Source organism: Coregonus lavaretus, assembly GCF_964263955.1.
Source record: "Coregonus lavaretus genome assembly, contig: HAP1_SCAFFOLD_1941, whole genome shotgun sequence".
NCBI lineage: Eukaryota > Metazoa > Chordata > Actinopteri > Salmoniformes > Salmonidae > Coregonus > Coregonus lavaretus.
In genome coordinates, this window is record NW_028164136.1 from 59,889 (window position 1) to 72,647 (window position 12,759).

The following is a 12,759-nucleotide window of genomic DNA, read 5'->3' on the forward strand; positions in this document are numbered from 1 at the left end:
AGCCCTGTCCTCTAACCAGCCCTGTCCTCTAACCAGCCCTATCCTCTAACCAGCCCTATCCTCTAACCAGCCCTATCCTCTAACCAGCCCTATCCTCTAACCAGCCCTATCCTCTAACCAGCCCTATCCTCTAACCAGCCCTATCCTCTAACCAGCCCTGTCCTCTAACCAGCCCTATCCTCTAACCAGCCCTGTCCTCTAACCAGCCCTATCCTCTAACCAGCCCTATCCTCTAACCTGCCCTATCCTCTAACCAGCCCTATCCTCTAACCAGCCCTATCCTCTAACCAGCCCTATCCTCCAACCAGCCCTATCCTCCAACCAGCCCTATCCTCTAACCAGCCCTATCCTCTAACCAGCCCTATCCTCCAATCAGCCCTAGTCTCTAACCAGCCCTATCCTCTAACCAGCCCTATCCTCTAACCTGCCCTATCCTCTAACCAGCCCTATCCTCTAACCAGCCCTATCCTCTAACCAGCCCTATCCTCTAACCAGCCCTATCCTCTAACCAGCCCTATCCTCTAACCTGCCTATCCTCCAACCAGCCCTATCCTCTAACCAGCCCTGTCCTCTAACCAGCCCTATCCTCTAACCTGCCCTATCCTCTAACCAGCCCTATCCTCTAACCAGCCCTAGTCTCTAACCAGCCCTATCCTCTAACCAGCCCTATCCTCTAACCAGCCCTATCCTCTAACCAGCCCTATCCTCTAACCAGCCCTAGTATCTAACCAGCCCTAGTCTCTAACCAGCCCTATCCTCTAACCAGCCCTATCCTCTAACCAGCCCTATCCTCTAACCAGCCCTGTCCTCTAACCAGCCCTATCCTCTAACCAGCCCTATCCTCTAACCAGCCCTATCCTCTAACCTGCCCTATCCTCTAACCAGCCCTATCCTCTAACCAGCCCTATCCTCTAACCAGCCCTATCCTCCAACCAGCCCTAGTCTCTAACCAGCCCTATCCTCTAACCAGCCCTATCCTCTAACCTGCCCTATCCTCTAACCAGCCCTATCCTCTAACCAGCCCTATCCTCTAACCAGCCCTATCCTCTAACCAGCCCTATCCTCTAACCAGCCCTATCCTCTATCAGCCCTATCCTCTAACCAGCCCTATCCTCTAACCAGCCCTATCCTCTAACCAGCCCTATCCTCTAACCAGCCCTATCCTCTAACCAGCCCTGTCCTCTAACCAGCCCTATCCTCTAACCAGCCCTGTCCTCTAACCAGCCCTATCCTCTAGCCAGCCCTATCCTCTAACCAGCCCTGTCCTCTAACCAGCCCTATCCTCTAACCAGCCCTGTCCTCTAACCAGCCCTAGTCTCTAACCAGCCCTATCCTCTAACCAGCCCTATCATCTAACCAGCCCTATCCTCTAGCCAGCCCTATCCTCTAACCAGCCCTATCCTCTAACCAGCCCTATCCTCTAACCAGCCCTATCCTCTAACCAGCCCTATCCTCTAACCAGCCCTAGTCTCTAACCAGCCCTATCCTCTAACCAGCCCTATCCTCTAACCAGCCCTATCCTCTAACCAGCCCTGTCCTCTAACCAGCCCTAGTCTCTAACCAGCCCTATCCTCTAACCAGCCCTGTCCTCTAACCAGCCCTGTCCTCTAACCAGCCCTATCCTCTAACCAGCCCTATCCTCTAACCAGCCCTATCCTCTAACCAGCCCTATCCTCTAACCAGCCCTATCCTCTAACCAGCCCTAGTCTCTAACCAGCCCTATCCTCTAACCAGCCCTATCCTCTAACCAGCCCTATCCTCTAACCAGCCCTATCCTCTAACCAGCCCTATCCTCTAACTGAATATTGTCTGTTGTTTTCTTTTAATTTGTTTCCTAGTTTGTTTCTCAACTGAGGTTGACTGTTTCAGTGAATGTTCTCCTTTGACCATGTCTCCTGTAGAGGGTTAATTCATTAACGTTAATCTCTTATAGAGGGTTCTGAGGAACCAGAAGAACCGTAAGGTCTCCACGCTACCAGAGGAACCTGCTCCTAAAGGGAGGAAGGGTTCCACCTTCACAGACATGCTGTCCCGGAACCGCAAGGCCTCTGCCAAACCTGACGAGGTGACTTTGTTGTTGATTTGATTTATGTGATAATTAAACTTACATAGCAGGCTGCTCCAGCCGGAGACAACAGTACATTCAGTACAGATTAAACCTAGTCCTGGACTAACAAGTCAACGGGAAACCACCCCAATAAAGCCTGAACTATACTTAATCTGTGTCCGGGAAACCACCCCAATAAAGCCTGAATGTTTATATCCCTTGTGGTCCTCAGGTGATACTGAACCGGAAGGGTTCCTCGGCCGTAGACGCGACGCCCCGAGCCAGGAAGGGTTCTACGTTCACTAACCTGCTGAGTGGGGGTAGAAAGACGTCTTCCATCTCTGAGGAGGTCCCAGCCTCTCCCTCTAGGGGCACGAGGAAACCCTCTATCATCCAGGAGGAGGTGAGACTGAGGACTGGGTCTGAAATGGTACCCTATTCTCTATACAGTGCACTATTGGACCCAGGTCAAAAGTAGTGCACTATATAGGGAATAGGGTACCACTTCTGACTACAACTGAGCAATGAGCCCAGGATCTACAGATCCAGAGGCCCAGTAAAGCCACAACATCTAGACAAACATTCAAATGGTGTGGCGCCGTGGTCTAAGGCACTGCATCGCAGTGCTAGCTGTGCCACTAGAGATCCTGGTTCGAATCCAGGCTCTGTCGTAGCCGGCCGCGACCGGGAGACCCATGGGGCGGCGCGCAATTTTCCCAGCGTCGTCCAGGGTAGAGGAGGGAATGGCCGGCAGGGATGTAGCTCAGTTGGTAGAGCATGGCGTTTGCAACGCCACGGTTGTGGATTCGATTCTCACGGGGGGTATGAAAAATAAAAAAATAATGTATGCACTAACTGTAAGTCGCTCTGGATAAGAGCGTCTGCTAAATGACTAAAATGTAAAAAATGTGTGCCAGCCAGCTAGCCGAGAGGTCAGAGAGGCGGTCTGCAACAATAGAGTATTCTTTGATGGATGATCTTGTGTCTCCCAGTCAGAGGACGGGGAAGAGGTGTCCAAGCCGCCCACTGTGCAGACCATCAGCGAGGAGGACGAGATACTGGTAGGAGAGGGACCCACCCTCGACCGGCCAATGACCGCGCTGGAAAAACTGCACATCATCGTGGGTTACGCCATCGTCAGAAGAGACCTCAGGTGTGTGGCTCTGGCTGCTGGACAGATAGATGTAGATCAATACAAAACCTTTGCACTGCAATAAACCGGAGTAGATTTTGACCCTTTGCTTAAAATGTGGACATGATGAACAATGATACAAATATTGTCATCTCTTCTTCCTCTCTTTCCTCTCTCTCTCTTCCCCTCTTTCCTCTCTCTCTTCCTCTCTCTCCCTCTCTTCCTCTCTCTCTCTCTCTTCCTCTCTTCCTCTCTCTCTCTCTCTTCCTCTCTTCCTCTCTCTCTCTCTGTTCCTCTCTTTCCTCTCTCTCTCTTCCTCTCTTCCCCTCTCTCTCTCTGTTCCTCTCTTTCCTCTCTCTCTCTCTGTTCCTCTGTTTTCTCCATGTAGAGATGAGATCTACTGTCAGATCTGTAAGCAGCTGCAGGAGAACGGGAACCGCAGCAGTTTCTACCGAGGTTGGATCCTCCTGTCCATCTGTCTGGGGATCTTCCCCCCCACTGAACGCTTCATCAAGGTAGATCCTCCTGTCTCTCCCCCCCCCCCACTGAACGCTTCATCAAGGTAGATCCTCCTGTCTTCCCCCCCCCACTGAACGCTTCATCAAGGTAGATCCTCCTGTCTCCCCCCCCACTGAACGCTTCATCAAGGTAGATCCTCCTGTCTCCCCCCCCACTGAACGCTTCATCAAGGTAGATCCTCCTGTCTCCCCCCCCCCCCCCACTGAACGCTTCATCAAGGTAGATCCTCCTGTCTCCCCCCCCCCACTGAACGCTTCATCAAGGTAGATCCTCCTGTCTTCCCCCCCCACTGAACGCTTCATCAAGGTAGATCCTCCTGTCTCCCCCCCCACTGAACGCTTCATCAAGGTGGCTGGACCTGGAGCAGTGCATGGCTCATATATGTGCTGATTGAGAGTTAAAATCCATGCATTCGCTTAACTCAAATGTGTGCGCAAGTCTTCCAATGACATCAACTAATGATTTACACAAAATATGTATCTGAGTTGCGCACGCTTATCTCAACTCTGAATCACCCCGATAGTGCATTCGATTCTAGTGGTTTAGCATCGGCCTGATAGTACATTAGATTCTAGTGGTTTAGTAGCACCAGCCTGATAGTGCATTAGATTCTAGAGGTTTAGTAGCACCAGCCTGATAGTACATTAGATTCTAGAGGTTTAGTAGCACCGGCCTGATAATACATTAGATTCTAGAGGTTTAGTAGCACCGGCCTGATAGTACATTAGATTCTAGAGGTTTACCATCGGCCTGATAGTACATTAGATTCTAGAGGTTTAGTAGCACCGGCCTGATAGTACATTCGATTCTAGAGGTTTACCATCGGCCTGATAGTACATTAGATTCTAGAGGTTTAGTAGCACCGGCCTGATAGTACATTAGATTCTAGAGGTTTAGCACCGGCCTGATAGTACATTAGATTCTAGAGGTTTAGTAGCACCGGCCTGATAGTACATTAGATTCTAGAGGTTTAGCACCGGCCTGATAGTACATTAGATTCTAGAGGTTTAGTAGCACCGGCCTGATAGTACATTAGATTCTAGAGGTTTAGTAGCACCGGCCTGATAGTACATTAGATTCTAGAGGTTTAGCAGCACCGGCCTGATAGTACATTAGATTCTAGAGGTTTAGTAGCACCGGCCTGATAGTGCATTAGATTCTAGAGGTTTAGTAGCACCGGCCTGATAGTACATTAGATTCTAGAGGTTTAGTAGCACCGGCCTGATAGTACATTCGATTCTAGAGGTTTAGCACCGGCCTGATAGTACATTAGATTCTAGAGGTTTAGTAGCACCGGCCTGATAGTACGTTAGATTCTAGAGGTTTAGCACCGGCCTGATAGTACATTAGATTCTAGAGGTTTAGTAGCACCGGCCTGATAGTACATTAGATTCTAGAGGTTTAGTAGCACCGGCCTGATAGTACATTCGATTCTAGAGGTTTAGTAGCACCGGCCTGATAGTACATTCGATTCTAGAGGTTTAGCACCGGCCTGATAGTACATTAGATTCTAGAGGTTTAGTAGCACCGGCCTGATAGTACATTCGATTCTAGAGGTTTAGCACCGGCCTGATAGTACATTAGATTCTAGAGGTTTAGTAGCACCGGCCTGATAGTACATTAGATTCTAGATGTTTAGTAGCACCAGCCTGATAGTGCATTAGATTCTGGAGGTTTACCATCGGCCTGATAGTACATTAGATTCTAGAGGTTTAGTAGCACCGGCCTGATAGTACATTCGATTCTAGAGGTTTAGTAGCACCGGCCTGATAGTACATTCGATTCTAGAGGTTTAGCACCGGCCTGATAGTACATTAGATTCTAGAGGTTTAGTAGCACCGGCCTGATAGTACATTAGATTCTAGAGGTTTAGTAGCACCGGCCTGATAGTACATTAGATTCTAGAGGTTTAGTAGCACCGGCCTGATAGTACATTCGATTCTAGAGGTTTAGTAGCACCGGCCTGATAGTGCATTAGATTCTAGAGGTTTAGTAGCACCGGCCTGATAGTACATTAGATTCTAGAGGTTTAGCACCAGCCTGATAGTACATTAGATTCTAGAGGTTTAGTAGCACCGGCCTGATAGTACATTCGATTCTAGAGGTTTAGTAGCACCGGCCTGATAGTACATTAGATTCTAGAGGTTTAGTAGCACCGGCCTGATAGTACATTAGATTCTAGAGGTTTAGTAGCACCGGCCTGATAGTACATTAGATTCTAGAGGTTTAGCACCGGCCTGATAGTACATTAGATTCTAGAGGTTTAGTAGCACCGGCCTGATAGTACATTCGATTCTAGAGGTTTAGTAGCACCGGCCTGATAGTACATTAGATTCTAGAGGTTTAGCAGCACTGGCCTGATAGTGCATTAGATTCTAGAGGTTTAGTAGCACCGGCCTGATAGTGCATTAGATTCTAGAGGTTTAGTAGCACCGGCCTGATAGTGCATTAGATTCTAGAGGTTTAGTAGCACCGGCCTGATAGTACATTAGATTCTAGAGGTTTAGTAGCACCGGCCTGATAGTACATTCGATTCTAGAGGTTTAGCACCGGCCTGATAGTACATTAGATTCTAGAGGTTTAGTAGCACCGGCCTGATAGTACATTAGATTCTAGAGGTTTAGGAGCACCGGCCTGATAGTACATTAGATTCTAGAGGTTTAGTAGCACCGGCCTGATAGTACATTAGATTCTAGAGGTTTAGTAGCACCGGCCTGATAGTACATTCGATTCTAGAGGTTTAGGAGCACCGGCCTGATAGTACATTCGATTCTAGAGGTTTAGCAGCACCGGCCTGATAGTACATTCGATTCTAGAGGTTTAGTAGCACCGGCCTGATAGTACACTAGATTCTAGAGGTTTAGTAGCACCGGCCTGATAGTACATTAGATTCTAGAGGTTTAGTAGCACCGGCCTGATAGTGCATTAGATTCTAGAGGTTTAGTAGCACCGGCCTGATAGTACATTAGATTCTAGAGGTTTAGTAGCACCGGCCTGATTGTACATTAGATTCTAGAGGTTTAGTAGCACCGGCCTGATAGTACATTAGATTCTAGAGGTTTAGCACCAGATCCTAGTGATCATGAAACCCTGATGAACATTTATTTTCTGCTTTTCCTTTTCTCACTTTCGTTGTCCTGTCCTTCCTTCCTCCAGTTCCTCCAGAGCTTTATCCGCTTCGGGCCGATGGGCTATGCCCCCTACTGTGCTAAGAGACTGAGGCGGACCGTAGCCAATGGAGTCCGTGGGGAGCCTCCGAGCTGGCTAGAACTAGAGGTGAGAGGGATCTACAGACATCCAGTAAACTCTAAATATGACTCTCTAGATTAGGTCTAGAACCTAAAAGGGTTCTTCGGCTGTCCCCATAGGAGAACCCTTTGAAAAACTATTTTTGGTTCCAGGTAGAACCCTTTTAGGTTCCATGTAAAATCCTTTCCACAGAGGGTTCTACATGGAACCCAAAAGGGTTCTACTTGGAACCAAAAATAATTATTCAAAGGGTTCTCCTATGGGGACAGCCGAAGAACCCTTTTAGGTTCTAGATAGCAGCTTTTTGACCTCTGACCTGTGTTGTGTTAACTGACAGGCGACCAAGTCTAAGAAGCCCATTGCTGTGTCTGTGACCCTGATGGACGGTCGCACCCTCAGCCTGCCTGTCGACTCCGCCTCCACCTCCAAGGAGATCTGCCAGTTCCTCTCTGAGAAGGTCTCCCTCAAAGACACCTTCGGCTTCTCTCTCTACGTGGCTCTCTATGAAAAGGTAATCAGTAATATTGTTAGTACAATTTATTCACCCCCTGTTATCTTTCACTCTGACCACCTACTTTCAGAGACATCGGTGAGCTGGAACTTGCCATCTGATAGGCTAGGTGGAATTGGTGCCATAGAGCAGAATCCTATCTCATCATCTCAAATCTCCACAAGTTAGGGGCTAGAGGTTGGATTGGGATACAGGGAGTTTGGTAGACCCAGGGAAGGCGGAACGATTCTTTGTCAAGAGTTCAATAACTCTATAATAACCACAGCAGCAATGCTAGAGGAAAAACCATTAACAGATGAGGTGTAGAAACATCACACTGAATAGTCCTGATGAGGTGTAGAAACATCACACTGCAGAGTCCAGATGAGGTGTAGAAACATCACACTGAATAGTCCTGATGAGGTGTAGAAACATCACACTGAATAGTCCAGATGAGGTGTAGAAACATCACACCGAATAGTCCAGATGAGGTGTAGAAACATCACACTGCAGAGTCCAGATGAGGTGTAGAAACATCACACTGAATAGTCCTGATGAGGTGTAGAAACATCACACTGAATAGTCCTGATGAGGTGTAGAAACATCACACTGAATAGTCCAGATGAGGTGTAGAAACATCACACTGAATAGTCCTGATGAGGTGTAGAAACATCACACCGAATAGTCCAGATGAGGTGTAGAAACATCACACTGCAGAGTCCAGATGAGGTGTAGAAACATCACACTGAATAGTCCTGATGAGGTGTAGAAACATCACACTGAATAGTCCTGATGAGGTGTAGAAACATCACACTGAATAGTCCAGATGAGGTGTAGAAACATCACACTGAATAGTCCTGATGAGGTGTAGAAACATCACACTGAATAGTCCTGATGAGGTGTAGAAACATCACACTGAATAGTCCATATGAGGTGTAGAAACATCACACTGAAAAGTCCAGATGAGGTGTAGAAACATCACACTGAATAGTCCTGATGAGGTGTAGAAACATCACACAGAATAGTCCTGATGAGGTGTAGAAACATCACACTGAATAGTCCAGATGAGGTGTAGAAACATCACACTGAATAGTCCAGATGAGGTGTAGAAACATCACACTGAATAGTCCTGATGAGGTGTAGAAACATCACACTGAATAGTCCTGATGAGGTGTAGAAACATCACACAGAATAGTCCTGATGAGGTGTAGAAACATCACACTGAATAGTCCTGATGAGGTGTAGAAACATCACACTGAATAGTCCAGATGAGGTGTAGAAACATCACACTCAATAGTCCAGATGAGGTGTAGAAACATCACACTGAATAGTCCAGATGAGGTGTAGAAACATCACACTGAATAGTCCAGATGAGGTGTAGAAACATCACACTGAATAGTCCTGATGAGGTGTAGAAACATCACACTGAATAGTCCTGATGAGGTGTAGAAACATCACACTGCAGAGTCCAGATGAGGTGTAGAAACATCACACTGAATAGTCCAGATAAGGTGTAGAAACATCACACTGCAGAGTCCTGATGAGGTGTAGAAACATCACACTGAATAGTCCTGATGAGGTGTAGAAACATCACACTGCAGAGTCCAGATGAGGTGTAGAAACATCACACTGAATAGTCCAGATAAGGTGTAGAAACATCACACTGCAGAGTCCTGATGAGGTGTAGAAACATCACACTGCAGAGTCCAGATGAGGTGTAGAAACATCACACTGAATAGTCCAGATGAGGTGTAGAAACATCACACTGAATAGTCCAGATGAGGTGTAGAAACATCACACTGAATAGTCCAGATGAGGTGTAGAAACATCACACTGAATAGTCCAGATGAGGTGTAGAAACATCACACTGAATAGTCCTGATGAGGTGTAGAAACATCACACTGAATAGTCCTGATGAGGTGTAGAAACATCACACTGCAGAGTCCAGATGAGGTGTAGAAACATCACACTGAATAGTCCAGATAAGGTGTAGAAACATCACACTGCAGAGTCCTGATGAGGTGTAGAAACATCACACTGCAGAGTCCAGATGAGGTGTAGAAACATCACACTGAATAGTCCAGATGAGGTGTAGAAACATCACACTGAATAGTCCAGATGAGGTGTAGAAACATCACACTGAATAGTCCTGATGAGGTGTAGAAACATCACACTGCAGAGTCCTGATGAGGTGTAGAAACATCACACTGCAGAGTCCAGATGAGGTGTAGAAACATCACACTGAATAGTCCAGATGAGGTGTAGAAACATCACACTGAATAGTCCAGATGAGGTGTAGAAACATCACACTGAATAGTCCTGATGAGGTGTAGAAACATCACACTGAATAGTCCTGATGAGGTGTAGAAACATCACACAGAATAGTCCTGATGAGGTGTAGAAACATCACACAGAATTGTCCTGATGAGGTGTAGAAACATCACACTGAATAGTCCTGATGAGGTGTAGAAACATCACACTGCAGAGTCCAGATGAGGTGTAGAAACATCACACTGCAGAGTCCAGATGAGGTGTAGAAACATCACACTGCAGAGTCCAGATGAGGTGTAGAAACATCACACTGAATAGTCCTGATGAGGTGTAGAAACATCACACTGAATAGTCCTGATGAGGTGTAGAAACATCACACTGAATAGTCCTGATGAGGTGTAGAAACATCACACTGAATAGTCCAGATGAGGTGTAGAAACATCACACTGCAGAGTCCAGATGAGTTGTAGAAACATCACACTGCAGAGTCCAGATGAGGTGTAGAAACATCACACTGAATAGTCCTGATGAGGTGTAGAAACATCACACTAAATAGTCCAGATGAGGTGTAGAAACATCACACTGAATAGTCCTGATGAGCTGTAGAAACATCACACTGAATAGTCCAGATGAGGTGTAGAAACATCACACTGAATAGTCCTGATGAGCTGTAGAAACATCACACCGAATAGTCCTGATGAGGTGTAGAAACATCACACTTCAGAGTCTAGATGAGTTGTAGAAACATCACACTGCAGAGTCCAGATGAGGTGTAGAAACATCACACTGAATAGTCCTGATGAGGTGTAGAAACATCACACTGAATAGTCCTGATGAGGTGTAGAAACATCACACTGAATAGTCCAGATGAGGTGTAGAAACATCACACTGAATAGTCCTGATGAGCTGTAGAAACATCACACCGAATAGTCCTGATGAGGTGTAGAAACATCACACTGAATAGTCCAGATGAGGTGTAGAAACATCACACTGCAGAGTCCAGATGAGGTGTAGAAACATCACACTGCAGAGTCCAGATGAGGTGTAGAAACATCACACTGCAGAGTCCAGATGAGGTGTAGAAACATCACACTGAATAGTCCTGATGAGCTGTAGAAACATCACACTGAATAGTCCTGATGAGGTGTAGAAACATCACACTGAATAGTCCTGATGAGGTGTAGAAACATCACACTGAATAGTCCAGATGAGGTGTAGAAACATCACACTGAATAGTCCTGATGAGCTGTAGAAACATCACACCGAATAGTCCTGATGAGGTGTAGAAACATCACACTTCAGAGTCTAGATGAGCTGTAGAAACATCACACTGAATAGTCCAGATGAGGTGTAGAAACATCACACTGCAGAGTCCAGATGAGTTGTAGAAACATCACACTGCAGAGTCCAGATGAGGTGTAGAAACATCACACTGAATAGTCCTGATGAGCTGTAGAAACATCACACTGAATAGTCCTGATGAGGTGTAGAAACATCACACTGAATAGTCCTGATGAGGTGTAGAAACATCACACTGAATAGTCCAGATGAGGTGTAGAAACATCACACTGCAGAGTCCTGATGAGCTGTAGAAACATCACACCGAATAGTCCTGATGAGGTGTAGAAACATCACACTGCAGAGTCTAGATGAGCTGTAGAAACATCACACTGAATAGTCCAGATGAGGTGTAGAAACATCACACTGAATAGTCCTGGTGAGCTGTAGAAACATCACACTGAATAGTCCTGATGAGGTGTAGAAACATCACACTGCAGAGTCCAGATGAGCTGTAGAAACATCACACTGAATAGTCCAGATGAGGTGTAGAAACATCACACTGAATAGTCCTGATGAGCTGTAGAAACATCACACTGAATAGTCCTGATGAGGTGTAGAAACATCACACTGAATAGTCCAGATGAGGTGTAGAAACATCACACTGAATAGTCCAGATGAGGTGTAGAAACATCACACTGAATAGTCCAGATGAGGTGTAGAAACATCACACTGAATAGTCCTGATGAGGTGTAGAAACATCACACTGAATAGTCCAGATGAGGTGTAGAAACATCACACTGAATAGTCCTGATGAGCTGTAGAAACATCACACCGAATAGTCCTGATGAGGTGTAGAAACATCACACTTCAGAGTCTAGATGAGCTGTAGAAACATCACACTGAATAGTCCAGATGAGGTGTAGAAACATCACACTGCAGAGTCCAGATGAGTTGTAGAAACATCACACTGCAGAGTCCAGATGAGGTGTAGAAACATCACACTGAATAGTCTGATGAGCTGTAGAAACATCACACTGAATAGTCCTGATGAGGTGTAGAAACATCACACTGAATAGTCCTGATGAGGTGTAGAAACATCACACTGAATAGTCCAGATGAGGTGTAGAAACATCACACTGCAGAGTCCTGATGAGCTGTAGAAACATCACACCGAATAGTCCTGATGAGGTGTAGAAACATCACACTGCAGAGTCTAGATGAGCTGTAGAAACATCACACTGAATAGTCCAGATGAGGTGTAGAAACATCACACTGAATAGTCCTGGTGAGCTGTAGAAACATCACACTGAATAGTCCTGATGAGGTGTAGAAACATCACACTGCAGAGTCCAGATGAGCTGTAGAAACATCACACTGAATAGTCCAGATGAGGTGTAGAAACATCACACTGAATAGTCCTGATGAGCTGTAGAAACATCACACTGAATAGTCCTGATGAGGTGTAGAAACATCACACTGAATAGTCCAGATGAGGTGTAGAAACATCACACTGAATAGTCCAGATGAGGTGTAGAAACATCACACTGAATAGTCCAGATGAGGTGTAGAAACATCACACTGAATAGTCCAGATGAGGTGTAGAAACATCACACTGAATAGTCCTGATGAGGTGTAGCAACATCACACTGCAGAGTCCTGATGAGGTGTAGCAACATCACACTGCAGAGTCCAGATGAGGTGTAGCAACATCACACTGAATAGTCCAGATGAGGTGTAGAAACATCACACTGAATAGTCCAGATGAGGTGT

The 12,759-nt window shown here is 46.1% G+C and overlaps 1 protein-coding gene across 1 annotated transcript in view; it reads left to right on the top strand.

Annotated features, from left to right (window-relative positions):
• Positions 1-12,759, top strand: part of LOC311117432 (unconventional myosin-VIIa-like) — a gene marked incomplete at both ends in the record, with an annotated part of 81,862 nt that overhangs the window by 49,190 nt on the left and 19,913 nt on the right. The window contains 6 exons of the mRNA XM_084192364.1: positions 1,934-2,065; positions 2,280-2,450; positions 3,040-3,200; positions 3,568-3,694; positions 6,855-6,974; positions 7,285-7,458. Of these exons, the coding sequence (XP_084048490.1) occupies positions 1,934-2,065; positions 2,280-2,450; positions 3,040-3,200; positions 3,568-3,694; positions 6,855-6,974; positions 7,285-7,458 (885 nt within the window). The remainder of the gene's footprint in view (positions 1-1,933; positions 2,066-2,279; positions 2,451-3,039; positions 3,201-3,567; positions 3,695-6,854; positions 6,975-7,284; positions 7,459-12,759) is intronic.